Consider the following 14,571-nt stretch of genomic DNA (forward strand, 5'->3'; position numbering starts at 1 on the left):
TGTAACAAAGGTTTGCTCTTGGGTCCACGCTTGTGTCTGTACTCTAAAGGTAATCACTACATACAACGGTTACACGTAAACAGCCAAACATGAACATATGTGTGTGTTTGTATGATTGCGTTGTTATATATTGTTTGCTACATATGACACAACAGCCTGAAGGTTTGGCTGTGGGAGTAATGTCCTAATATTTTAAGATTTAGTGAGTGATTGGGTGAGTGAGTATGGCTTTACGTCGTTTTTACCAATATTTCAATCACATCACGATAAGGGACACCAGAAATGGGCTTCACACATTGTACCAATGTTGGGAATTGAACCCAGATCTTCGGTGTGACGAGAGAACGCTTTAACCGTTAGGCTATACCATCGAACCTTTAGATTCAGTAAACGACAACATAAAATAAACGCCATCCACCTGATGAGGGAGCAACGAATAGCCATGAAACGATGTGTATGTATAATATAGACCTTGTTACCATAATGCTCCAAGATATAAGGCAACAGTCATTGTTAGAATTTTATCAGGTATTTCATAAAACGTATAACAAAACTAAATTGATTTATAACGCTGAAATGTATCGAAAAGGCTAACTCAGTAGTAACTGTAAAGGTTTTCGGAAGCTATTGTGAAATATGTGAACAAGACGTGTAATGTATAGTTATAATTCATAAAGCTATATCTCCCTTTCCTTCATGTTGAAGTAAACCACACTGTCTTAATTGTGAAGTATATACAAGATTCTCTCTCACTCATCATTCCGTGAAGGTCCGGGTTAGAATATTGACCTTCAGTAATCCATGCTTGTCGTAAGAGGCGACTAACGGGATCGGGCGGTCAGGCTTGCTGACTTGGTTGACACATGTCATCGGTTCCCAATTGCGCAGATCGATGCTCATGCTGTTGATCACTGGATTGTCTGGTCCAGACTCGATAATTTACATACCGCCGCCATATAGCTGGAATATTGCTGAGTGCGGCGTAAAACTAAACTCAATCACTCACTCATCATCCAGACAAGCTACATTCTCTCAGGGCCATCAGAGGTTTCCCTTTCAACATCATCAGTCGTCGTCAATAGTGCTTATATTCATTCTGTACTGAGGTCTACAATCACCATTACATAAAATGTAAACACATGCATATACTTCTCTTTGATGAAATATATGTCAGCGCTACCCATGACAATGAAATAACATCCCAACGAAGTACAGAATAGTACCTGTTGTAAACTACAGAGAGCGAAGACGTTTCCTAATTTGCTGGCAGTTTTTACTGGTCAACAGATCATTCTTTGGAACGTTGTACATTCAACAGACCACGTCGGTATCACTGGGTCCTCCGTAATAATAAAAATCCTAATTTGCCGAAGATCTTACTTCGCAAAAATACTCCGTTTTAACAAATAGTGACCTGTCACTTGTATTTTTTTGTTAATATCGTACATTCTAGACGTGAACATAAGCGTATCACCTCGACTAAGGAATGTCTACGCGATGTGCTCAACAAACGATTTTGTAAACAGAAACGACAAAACCGTAACATCCCAAAGAAACTTTGCTGAGAGAAGAGTCTATTTACAACTCTGACGATATCTTGAGTGTATGTGTTTGTTTGACGCCGCGTTCACCAGCATCACACCAGTACGACTGTAAGCCATCGAGTCTGGACTGGACAATCGTTTAAAACATCTTACATGTAATAAATATACTAACTAAACTGATGTGTTTTAGACATGATTCTTCGTTGCACTGTAGGCATGGGATCGGGTCTGCTGAAATACACGTGACCAACTTAGTTTTCTGAACACCCACATCTAAACCAAACATAAATGATCATAATTTTGCAGCTTACACTACGAGGTTTGTTCAAGGTCCCGAGACCTCCTACTGTCCACGTGATCTGAGTGACAATTAAGCTAATAAACCCGGTGAAGGTGTGATGTGTTTCACAACGTCACACCCCTCCCGTGGGACGCTCATGTAGATGGGGTAATCACCTCGCTTGTGTTGACAGCCACTTGTGTACAATAATATCCCAGCGCGACAAACTACAAACATATATTGTTAGTTGTCGGCAGATGTAATCATGCTGATATTAACAGATGTACATGTGTCCGTGCAACTGGTTTAAATGTTAAAGGTGACAAAGTGAGACTGACTGCGAAATGGTAGCGGTACACCCTGGGGGAATTTAACACCCGGCATTTAGAAATGTAATGGAATGTTTTTTAGCTCTCGAGTGTTTAGACAAAAACATTTGAATAACTGTGAACATAATACTTCGACCGCTGTGGCGCAATACACAACAGTTTTGTTCAACCATATGGTGTCGACAACTTTTTATCCATCCTGATTCAATCATACGTTCCTTAAACATAAATAATGACCAGCCATTTACCATTTCTATATTGCTGCTCGCTTACAATATTTATTTGATTTCTGTGAAAGAAGAAACAGGTTTTTTTCAAATCTTGTTCCAGCGATCAATGTTCTTGTAAATCAAAGTCAAAATGATTTTGGTGACAAATGAAGAAGAAACGGTGTGGATATGGCGTTTCAGATACCCGTAACTTAAGCAAATAACACCTCGAGTATTAAACAATGACAAGAAGTAAAACATGTGTGTAGTCAGTTTCATAATCGGATTGACGCACCTGGCGTCTGTTTAGAACTAAGGGAGATAATCAGCGATCTTGTGAGGTGATCGTCTAAACGCAGCCAGTTGGCCTGAAGGGGTTTCTGTCAATCGGTTTTCCCTTCGCTTGACTGCCTGCAACATATGGCTGTTACCTAACAGTCTCATCGGGTACGATGTAAGTCAGTACAGTCTATGACCCCGTTCATGACAATGCAATAGAATAATGAACTGAAAAAGCAATGCTTCTGTGGCCAAAATAAAATAAATATGGAGAACAATATATGGACAAACAACTTCTTTATTACAGTGAGAGCGATTTGCTTGATAACAGTGTCAGAACTCTCAAGACATGTCAAAGAAAACAAGCCGTGTCTTTTACGTTTGAATTACTAAAACAACTTAATGAACGTAGGAACAGTTGAAAGCAATGTGGCCCATTCTTCTATAATTCATTTAAACAGAGACGGAGTCACAAGTGTCTGGCATTTGCAAGTTGCAAGAATCAACGTTTAAGCGTGTTCACTCTTCAACTCAACAACTCTAATCATCATCTGACAATGATGAGCATGAGACATCCTCACCACACTAGACTCCGCATGATGCAGGCTGGCACAATACAGCACTACATCGGACTGTACGAGATTCTGTCTGGCACAACACCATACGACGCTAGACTGGACTGTCATGATTCTGTCTGGAACAACACCATACGGTACTAGACTGGACTGTCATGATTCTGTCTGGAACAACTCCATACGACACTAGACTGGACTGTCGTGATTCTGTCTGGAACAACACCATACGACGCTAGACTGGACTGTCGTGATTCTGTCTGGCACAACACCATACGACGCTAGACTGGACTGTCATGATTCTGTCTGGCACAACACCATACGACGCTAGACTGGACTGTCATGATTCTGTCTGGAACAACACCATACGACGCTAGACTGGACTGTCATGATTCTGTCTGGAACAACACCATACGACGCTAGACTGGACTGTCATGATTCTGTCTGGAACAACACCATACGACGCTAGACTGGACTGTCATGATTCTGTCTGGCACAACACCATACGACACTAGACTGGACTGTCATGATTCTGTCTGGAACAACACCATACGACGCTAGACTGGACTGTCGTGATTCTGTCTGGCACAACACCATACGACGCTAGACTGGACTGTCGTGATTCTGTCTGGCACAACACCATACGACGCTAGACTGGACTGTCATGATTCTGTCTGGAACAACACCATACGACGCTAGACTGGACTGTCATGATTCTGTCTGGCACAACACCATACGACGCTAGACTGGACTGTCATGATTCTGTCTGGAACAACACCATACGACGCTAGACTGGACTGTCGTGATTCTGTCTGGAACAACACCATACGGCACTAGACTGGACTGTCGTGATTCTGTCTGGCACAACACCCTACGACGCTAGACTGGACTGTCGTGATTCTGTCTGGCACAACACCATACACGCCACACTGGACTGTCGTGATTCTGTCTGGCACAACACCACACGCCACACTGGACTGTCGTGATTCTGTCTGGCACAACACGCTAGACTGGACACACCACACTGGACTGTCGTGATTCTGTCTGGCACAACACCACACCACACTGGACTGTCGTGATTCTGTCTGGCACAACACCACACCACACTGGACTGTCGTGATTCTGGCTGTCACAACACCACACGACGCACACTGGACTGTCGTGATTCTGTCTGGCACAACACCACACCACACTGGACTGTCGTGATTCTGTCTGGCACAACACCACACCACACTGGACTGTCGTGATTCTGTCTGGCACAACACCACACCACACTGGACTGTCGTGATTCTGTCTGGCACAACACCACACCACACTGGACTGTCGTGATTCTGGCTGTCACAACACCACACCACTCTGGACTGTCGTGATTCTGTCTGGCACAACACCATACGACACCACACTGGACTGTCATTATTCTGGCTGTCACAACACCACACCACACTGGACTGTCATGATTCTGGCTGTCACGTTGCTACACTGTGTCCATACAGCACATGATGCTGAGTGCTGACAGAACAGACCTTTGTTACACTCATCAGCAACATATTGGCTCATAGATGATATAAATACTTACACAGATGGATTTTAACATAAATCAGATGCAAGAAATCGAACGCATTGATATAAACAAGTTGGGTGTGGTTAAAAAAATATTCCGTGTTTGGCTCAGAATTATTGAAACTATATGTGCGTTGAACAGGTTGCAGATTTTAAGCAGACTTGTTTTTTCAAAGAGCTGGATGAAGGATACTGGCGTGTTTCTGTTCAAATACTGAACGCATAAAAAGATATTGAAATCCATCTCCAATGTCTCTCTTTGTTATAAAGGTTATACATTCTATTGAGGTGCATTTACCTCCTCCCTGTTATCATGGATAGGAAGATGGTGGTTAAGGCATGAATTTTAATAAAGCACACATTTCTTTACAGAGAGAAATTCTAGAACTAAACTGTCTTTAATAAAGTATGTGGTGATCCTTTGGAGTCAGTTGGTTTAGGTAGCCCCGTTTGTTGATTACTGCGAGGTATTGGTAAGGTGCTGCTTTTGAAAGACTGGCTTTCCTGATATAACAGAGAACCACAGCGACACTTGACTAGACTGTAAAGGTAATCTAGCCTCGCAAGCCGCTGTTCCACGTAAGCTTACACCAACTTGGGTTAAACAACCTTGTTCGGCGGAGCTAATCTCATGAACTTTCGGATTTCGGGGAAACAACTGGATCTGTCAGGATTAGGGGATTATCGCTTATAAAAATCTCACCTAGAAGGCGTATGGCGCTAATCTTTGATCATTTAGGATCATCTGTGATTGGTTACACTAACGTGGTAATACTTAAGGAATGATGCACATAGTTCACCAGTATCAGGTGGCTGTAAGTCGCTGTAGTATGGGTAGGGAGGAACACTTATATTAGGCCCCTGTATTGCCGAAGGGCCCACTGATACTTCAGAACTGTATTGTTGTCCTGGCGGACTATAATGATAATCACAATATCGAACACCCGATTCTGTATAAACTGCCAGGCCGGAAAGTACACGCCTGAATATTTGATTGGACTCAAATATTACTAATGTTATCAACACGTTACCAGGATGAAACAGACGCCAAAACGCTGCAAACATACGGCCTGAAACGACGTAAACTTAAGGTCCGAAACACTGTAAACTTAAGGTCCGAAACACTGTAAACTTAAGGTCCGAAACACCGTAAACTTAAGGTCCGAAACACTGTAAACTTAAGGTCCGAAACGCTGCAAATATAACTTCTGAAACACTGTAAACTTAAGGTCCGAAACACCGAAACCTAAGGTCCGAAACGCTGCAAACTTAAGGTCTGAAGCACTGTAAACTTAAGGTCCGAAACGCTAAAAGATAAGGTTCGAAACACTGTAAACTTAAGGTCCCAAACGCTGCAAACTTAAGGTCTGAAACGCTGTAAACTTAAGGTCCGAAACGCTAAAACATAAGGTCCGAAACGCTGCAAACTAAAGGTCCGAAACACTGCAAACTTAAGGTCCCGAAACACTGCAAACTTAAGGTCCGAAACGCTGTAAACTTAAGGTCCGAAACATTGTAAACCTAAGGTCCGAAACGCTGTAAACTTAAGGTCCGAAACACTGTAAACCTAAGGTCCGAAACGCTGTAAACTTAAGGTCCGAAACACTGTAAACCTAAGGTCCGAAACACTGTAAACCTAAGGTCCGAAACGCTGTAAACTTAAGGTCCGAAACACTGTAAACCTAAGGTCCGAAACACTGTAAACTTAAGGTCCGAAACAACTGTATACCCATATCCAAAACATGAAGACCGAATGACCATTTCTGGTTATGTTTCACCTTTAGCCAGCACAACACCTGGGTCCATACTTTCTTTTACCAGGCATGTTAGCCAAATTAGCCATATGAAATTATATGGATATCCCTAACATTATGTTGGAACATAGGTTTACTCTGTACATTATTCGGGAGCCTGTCATTTCGCAACTGGTCTTTGAAGTTAGTTACTACAGTTTCGGTGAGTGAGAGAGTGATTATTTATGTTTCGGACATACCTGGCGAACAGCGATCGATGTCAGTGTGAACTGGCAACCGACCGCGATACCTGCTACATGGCTGGTCATAGCTTGTAACGATGCATGTAAGATGCAAACAGTGTCATATACTATACTTTCCCCAACAAATGAGTTTGGGACATAGTTAAAACCAATACTGTAAGTGTCAATGAAACCTATCATTAGCATTACATGAGGTGACACGCTTAGCCTAATCATCTTAGAAATTCGCCCTGCAGAGTTCCGCCCTTACGCATGCGGGAGTTGTGGTGGCGGGTTCGAATCCGTCTTTTGGTTGATATTGTTTTCAGGTTTGTCAGCATTATACCCTGGCTTCAAGTCTACAGTTATACGTGTAACACCTGCATCATTTGGACCTTTTATCGCTCATATTATCACAGAAATATTGGTCAAAGTTGAAACAACGAATCCATCTGGAGAAGTTTACTGAACCATCACCAACATACGTCAGTTGTCAGTTATATGATCTGTATACATACACTGAATATTATTTGGTATTAAGATCATCTTAATCCAGCGCCAACCCTTTGTTAATCAATGTGTTTAATCCCATCCTTTCCTAATAGGAATTAATCCACGCTATTGTTGAATCTGTCGAGTTTTGTTACTTACACAGAACATATGGTTTTACGGAAAGTATGTTTGCTTCAGTGCCCTGATATACTTACAAACAACGACAGTATTCGCTATGATAATCTGGCTTTAAAACATAGGGTATTTTGCCTCGAGGTCTGTGCGCGTTCAGCTACCGTCTGACACAGTATGCTGATGTATTTGTTACCAATAGTGTCTCCGCTAATAAGATTTGCCAGTTTTAAATTAATCTGCATCAACTTGTGACACGAATTTGGGTCCCTGATTTCAATAAAGCACGGTTTGGGTGTTATCTTATGCAAAATGCCAGTTAAAGTTAGCATTACCAGTTGAGCGCGTAATCCAGCGCTCACTTAAGACAGGTTATCAGTCGAGTTGTTGTGTCGATAGCGATTGAAGTATAGTCTCTTTTAATTCGTATCGATGTATACACTTACGAAACTATTTTTATAAACATGCAAATGCAGAAAAGTAAATGTAATCACTGAATTATTAAAAATACAGCTAAAATGGTATCTTTTATTCAAACACAGCCAAATTTTGTTCTTAAAGTAAATATCAATTTCAGTTATAACAAAGAAACTTAAAAGACAATATTTTTCATAATCGTTAACATGTTATCATTATTCCAAATATTTTACTTCCTATAACTCTCAGGAGTGCCCGAATTTCTTTTAATTTGAGCTATATGCGTGGTTGTTTTTTTGTACACCTTGGCGGCACGAAACAGCTTTGTGATGAACTAATTATTGTAGTCTTTCCCAATGGTATAAGGGAGTAGGATGTAGGTGTCAGTGACTACTACTACTACTACTACGACTACTACTACTACTACTGTTGCTGCTGCTGCTGCTTCTACTACTACTAAGCATAGAAACTACTAATAATTAGAAGAAGAATAAGCTTAGGAAGGAGTTCATGTCCGTGCTTTTAAAAAATCATTTACACCTAATTTATACATCGTATTTAATACATAATTTACAAGTACAATTCATCTTGCCATGTGAGGCCTCAAAGACACCATTCTTCATTTCATACCTTCAAATATTGAATTGTTTCATGCGCAGATATCTACTAACAGGTCTTTTTTTCAAAGTCGGTTAGTGGGAAGCACCAGAAAGATAATATAAGTACAAGAATATAATACAGCTGAAACAAATATTAATGTTATGTTTCCCTACCAAGCACAACTTTATTCAAACAAAGACGGGCTAAAATATACGGAGGCATCAGTAGATCCGTGCTCATCAACCAATCAAATCATTCGGTTTCCTGATGGGCAGCGGTTCACGGGTGTCCATCGCCGTTAAAAGGAGCAACGCTGAATTTGATTGGTCACGGTCTCGCCTCTCATTGGCCGAGCCTCAACACCCGCCGTTCTGTAGTGAGAATAAGGTAGATACTTTGGATTAGGGGTTGCAGATTTAGGTGAGCGGTTTAACTGTACACAACACATCACAGCTAATCCGATATGCCCAAATCATTCCTAATGAGCGGCAAGAGAAAGAAACTACTGGAGGTTTTGTACAAGGAACAAGAAGGTAAGAATATGCCCCTTTTACATATTTGTATTTTGAAAATACACAATTCTACACTTCAATAATGGTAAAAGTTCCCTTTTCGACAGTTAGGAGATAGTCCGATGTTCTGATTGGATCGACATCAAATGGTCGCACTTTCCGTGAGATCTGAACGTCAGTCTGCTCAAAACCGGTATTGGAGTTGTGCGGCATCCTGTCCATATCGACATCAGTATATTCAGACGCTTGGATACAAACGGAAACAACTGTCCCGCATATACCTGTACCCCCGGACACCCGACTTTTGTTTCATATATCTCCCATGTATCTTTCGGAAATGGCGCCAATATATGACATTGATCTAACTTTGCTTGCCCCCTATGGTGGCTAAAACTGAATGATATCCCACGATACAAAGAAGAAGACCGAAAAAATTGAAAGGGTAGTAAGAGCTATGGAGACGGAGGAGCTACAAAATACATAACTCGATAATCCATTTGTGTAATTCCGGTTTGTGTAATTTCAATATTGGCCTGTCCCATTGAGAAGAATTATTTTTATATAGATTTGAAAGGTATACAATTTTCATGAATGACTACTTTGTATGTAAATGTTACAGCTTATCATTGTTCCAGGCGTGTGTACGCATTGTGGTTAAAATAAAGCTCTGAGTGGGGCGAAGTCTGTTAAACGGATATGATTGATGCGATGTAACCACTTCTCTGAACACTAACGTTACACGATTATGATGATTTCCGATCTCTCGGCTGTGTATCACACAGAGGGCTTTGGTATTGTTTCAGTCATAGAGTGAGAGCTTCATTTAGGAGAAAACATTGTCCTAAACACCAATTACAATCGGTACTTCACAAATAAAGCCCCTGTTCTTTCTTCTAGTACCAGAGGACGAATCAGAGACGTCTTCCGTCGACTCCTGTGGCGACAGCGGCGTCGCCGACAGCATGGCATGTTCTGACACATCTACGTCACCTGAACATCAACGCGACGACAAGGTGTCATCACCTCTGAACCTGTCCGAGAGGTCAGCATTCGAGCCGATTCTAAGATATAACACGACCTCCACGCACAGTAAGCTAACACCGGAAGTAGCTTACGGCCAGATGTACCCCCATCCAATGTTCAGAACCCTTCAGAAGACAGACGCTCTTTCGACTCCACCTCTTCAGATGTACCCATCACCAGCATTCGCAATCTCTCTTCCTCCCTTACCCACTGTGTGTGTTAAAGGAGTCCCTAGTGATCCGACATGTCCTTGGACAACTGTTGACACCAGCATTCCATTTACAACATACCTCATGAACCTTTCAAAGCTTCTTCAGAAATCGCCCAGAAATGAAGACAACTCTGAATCTGATGACTGCAAATCTGAAATAGACTGTACACCTCAAAGAAATGACAATAAAATTAAACATGACTATGACGTTCAGAAACTCAGACAACCGGACACCGAAGTAATGAGTGCCCACATGCCCGGTGTAGCTTCAGTGATGAAGCGTGATCTGACTCCAGAGCAGCACACCCCTTACGGAAGGCTGTACCCAAAGTCGAATCGACATTTCCCTTTGGGTGGGGTGACACATGGGGTGGGTGGACTGCACCCGGCGTTCTTACAGTTGGAGGGACTGCACCATCGGCGGACCCACACAGACAAACCCCCACCGGTCAAGAAGTACAAATGTGACACGTGCGGCAAGTCGTTCTCAAGGAGCAACACACTCGTCACTCACAAGGTACGTACATGTAGTTACTTTTGCAGAAACATTACACGCATTTAGACGCCGCACTTAGCAATATTCCAGCTATATGGCAGCGGTTTGTAAATAATCGAGTCTGGATCACACACTCCAGTGATCAACAACATGAGCATCGATCTACGCAACTGAGATACGGTAACATGTGTCAACCAAGTCTGCGAGCCTGACCACCCGATCCCGTTTGTAGCCTCTTACGACAAGCATGGGTTACTGAAGATCAATTCTAACCCGGATCTTGACTGGTCTGTCAGTTAGTGGTTTGTAACACCATGTATATACAGATCATTCCATGAAACTAGGTCCCAGTATGTCAACTGTGCATTTTCAAAGTAAGCAGTTTAACGAAGAAAGAAAACCAGAATCGGTGAATGAGTGATACATTAAATTTGATGATAACAAATTCAAACATGTCAACGTCATGGTTATACGATGTGCTTATCATAGGTTGATTCAGATGTTGTCGAATTCATTGAACACGGGACTATTTGTTTTCAGCGCATTCACACAGGTGACAAACCCTTCAAATGTGAGCAGTGTGGTCGAGCGTTCCGCCAGCCAGGCAATCTGACACGCCATCGTTTGACCCATACGACCTTCAAGCCGTACGTGTGCGCCACGTGCAACAAGGCCTTCAACAGAGCCTCCAACCTTCACACGCACATGCGCACTCACACTAACTACAAGCCCTTCCTGTGCCCGTACTGCGGGAAGGGATTCCACCAGAAGATCGACATGAAGATACACTGTTACACACATACAGGTAAAACAGGCCACAGGCCGTAGTGAAAACCTATTGTAAAGTGAGTGAGTGAGTGAGTTTAGGTTTACGCCGCTCTCAGCAATATTCCCGCTATATGGCGGCGGTATGTAAATTATGGAGTCTGGACCAGACAATTCAGTGATCAACAGCATGAGCATCGATCTGCGCAATTGGGAACCAATGACATGTGTCAATCAAGTCAGCGAGCCTGGCCACCCGATCCCGTTAGTCGCCTCTTACGACAAGCATGGGTTACTGAAGATCAATATTCTAACCCGGACCTTCACGGGTTATGTATTGTAAAGGAATGATTGCATTGCTCCCCGTATTTATCGTGTATTTAGTCACAGCACATTCTCTATATTTCCTGGGCTTGCCTTTGGTAAACCTACACTTACCCCTGGTTCGACTTCCTTGGTTCTTGCAATCGAGAATTACCCGCGCTTCAGTTTCATTAACACCTTGCTGACCAATCAAACGTCGACATGAGGGGAAGGGCACGGCATGTACCTCTTACTGCATAGACGCCACCTGCCAGTTTTAACGAACCTAAAGACATCCATTTCAGGATAAAACTATTTATGAGGGTTTCTTCTGCGTGTTTGTCAGATTTTCATCGGTGAATTTCTCTCAATTTCGATCATAATCATAAGGACCGTGAGCCGTGTGGTTGACATTGAAAGTGAGTTGTAATTCGCATTCTCATTGCCACCTTAGACCTAGTTGCGTAGCCAGATTTATGCTGGCAAATGGTAATCAAGGGCAAGTAATCTGAGAATGCCGGAACCACCCGAATGGATCCAGGACCTGTATTTTCGAAGCTCTCCTAGTGCCATACATAAACATTAACATACGACTATCTTAGCTCTAAGGGTGCTTCGAAAATCTAGGCCCAAGAGTTTAGTTCAAGGTACCGAAATGCGAGGCCCAGACAAACCAGTGGTTCTTTTTGTTACCTTCCTTTTTTCGTGGCTCAGTGTTTTTCGTTTAAACATTACAGAATTTTCTTCCTTATTGTTGAATTATCGTAAGTTTGTATTTTCGATTCATCTCGTGAATTCGATTTCCCAAAACCGTTTTGTACTTCATGTGACGCTGTATTGTTTGTTTGTTTAGGTGAACGGCCTCACAAGTGTGACATCTGCGGTAAAGGGTTCACTCTGGCCAGTACCCTGACTGCTCATCGACGCTCGCACGTGCTGGAGAACACACGTGTTAATACGCATGCGCGGGAACAAACAGTCATGTGTCAGTTGTGTGGAGTAAGTTTTCTGCACCAATCGGACTTGACAACTCACATTATGACGTCACACCAGAATCACATCCCAGTTCCAGTGTGAGATGTGGGTTACCAAGACCAACGAAGAGTAACCACTAATGCGAGATTCATGCTTTTGGCGGAATGGTGTTTCTACTAGAAAACGAATATTTAAGAAAATCATTGCAGAAAATCATGTTTGAATGTCTGTGCATGTGAAGTATTTATTGCCTGTGCTATTAACCTGCAACTGTTCATATGTACGGGGTTTGTGTTATATACGGATACTAATTCTCTTGTAGAACTGTTAGTAATTTATTTTCATCTATCCATCAATAAACATTCTTTCTTCCTGTTCCTGGTCGCCATTATTGTGTTTCAAGGTCTGTTAGGACCATGCCCGTGCTCCTTGTTTTTATCAAACTGGTATACGTTGGAGGTGAGCATCCCTTCCCCATTGCGATCACACGAAACGCAGTTCAAAGCATCCTATTTAGCTCCAAGCATTTCGGTAAACCTACACAAATCCCTGGATCCATTCCCGTGGCTCTCTCAATGTCCAGTTACTCATCCTTGATTTCCATTTGCCAACTTCACTGGCTACGCTACTTGGTCTAATGTGCCAATGACAATGCACGTTACAAACCTGGCTCAAAGTTGGGTTGGCAATATGTAGCTGACAGTCCCACTGACTATGATCGACTTTGCGAGAAATTTAATATTGAAAAACCGCCAATTTGATGATAAGGATGTCTTCTTGGCCATTAAAACTTCGTTTCTTAGTAACACGAGTTACCTCCCCTACCATTTCAAAGAGTCGACGTTTGATTGGTCGCAAAAGTGTTAATAAGGCAGAATGGCGGGTAATTTGCGAAGACGGGATAGGCCAATGGTTCAGTGTACGTTTACGAAAATGCGAGCTGTGGAGATACAGGGGATTTGTTCAAGCAAGGTTAAAGTCAGCTCACACAGTCACTCCAGGTGTTTGCCTCCTTTTGGCCCAACAGCCTTTTGGTCGTTTAGAAAACAGTCTTTGTTCCTTCCATAACCTCTTGGATCATGCTTTCGCTCGTCATTCCGAAGACCCGGGTTCGATTCCCCACATGGGTGAAATGTGTGAAGCCCATTTCTGGTGTCCCCCGCCGTGATATTGCTGGAATATTGCTAAAAGCGGCGTATTATCAAACTCACTCACGCTTGGATCATGACCTTCGGTGGTAAGAATATTACCAAGGCGTAAATATGCATGGAAAATATTATAGTTTAATGTTATCTGATGTTAGCAATATCTTATGTTAGTAATATGGAAACACGTGGCTAAAATGTCTATAACTGAAGCAAAGAACAACTATATATTTTAAACAAAAGTTTTACATATTCTGGGGTTTTTAGTTCTCAACTGCAGCTGTTTTTTCCGAATTCGTTGCGTTATTTTAAAGAAACAAAACTAACAGTAGAGTGAATGTCTCTCGCTTATGTTCCAGTGGCACAAGCTTGACATTCAAATCCTAGTCTTTACCTAATCGTGATACGCAGATATTAAATCTTGTATGGAATGACGAATGTGTTTCGAGGGGCGTATTGTGACAGTTCGCGTATCGTGAGAGTAACGCCCTTTGAAACCTCGCCTGTACACAAGTAATCCATTCCACATCGATCTTGCAGAATGACATTGTCAATCAACTGTTAGGTCACATGACCACAGCAGAAGATGAGATGGCTCTTTCTTGTGTTTGCACGTGGTAGGTTTGCACGGACGACACAGACAACCGTTAGGGACTCACAGACACCGCACGACATTTTGTCGAAGGATGATAGGGACTTTTGCTATTGGTAATTCAACCTCGATAGTGATTGAAATTTGTTCATGATCACCC

At 42.3% G+C, this 14,571-nt stretch overlaps 1 protein-coding gene across 1 annotated transcript; it reads left to right on the forward strand.

The window, feature by feature from the left end:
* The first annotated feature begins 8,852 nt into the window (after positions 1 to 8,852).
* Positions 8,853 to 12,826, forward strand: LOC124291305 (zinc finger protein 554-like). The gene is made up of 4 exons (XM_046728278.1): positions 8,853 to 8,922; positions 9,799 to 10,652; positions 11,172 to 11,436; positions 12,553 to 12,826. Exons 1-4 carry the CDS (start codon positions 8,853 to 8,855, stop codon positions 12,774 to 12,776), a joined length of 1,413 nt encoding a protein of 470 aa, XP_046584234.1. The 3' UTR covers positions 12,777 to 12,826.
* Positions 12,827 to 14,571: the final 1,745 nt, after the last annotated feature.

The sequence above is a fragment of the Haliotis rubra genome, unplaced genomic scaffold (assembly GCF_003918875.1).
Source record: "Haliotis rubra isolate DU_JTF1 unplaced genomic scaffold, ASM391887v1 Scf49, whole genome shotgun sequence".
NCBI lineage: Eukaryota > Metazoa > Mollusca > Gastropoda > Lepetellida > Haliotidae > Haliotis > Haliotis rubra.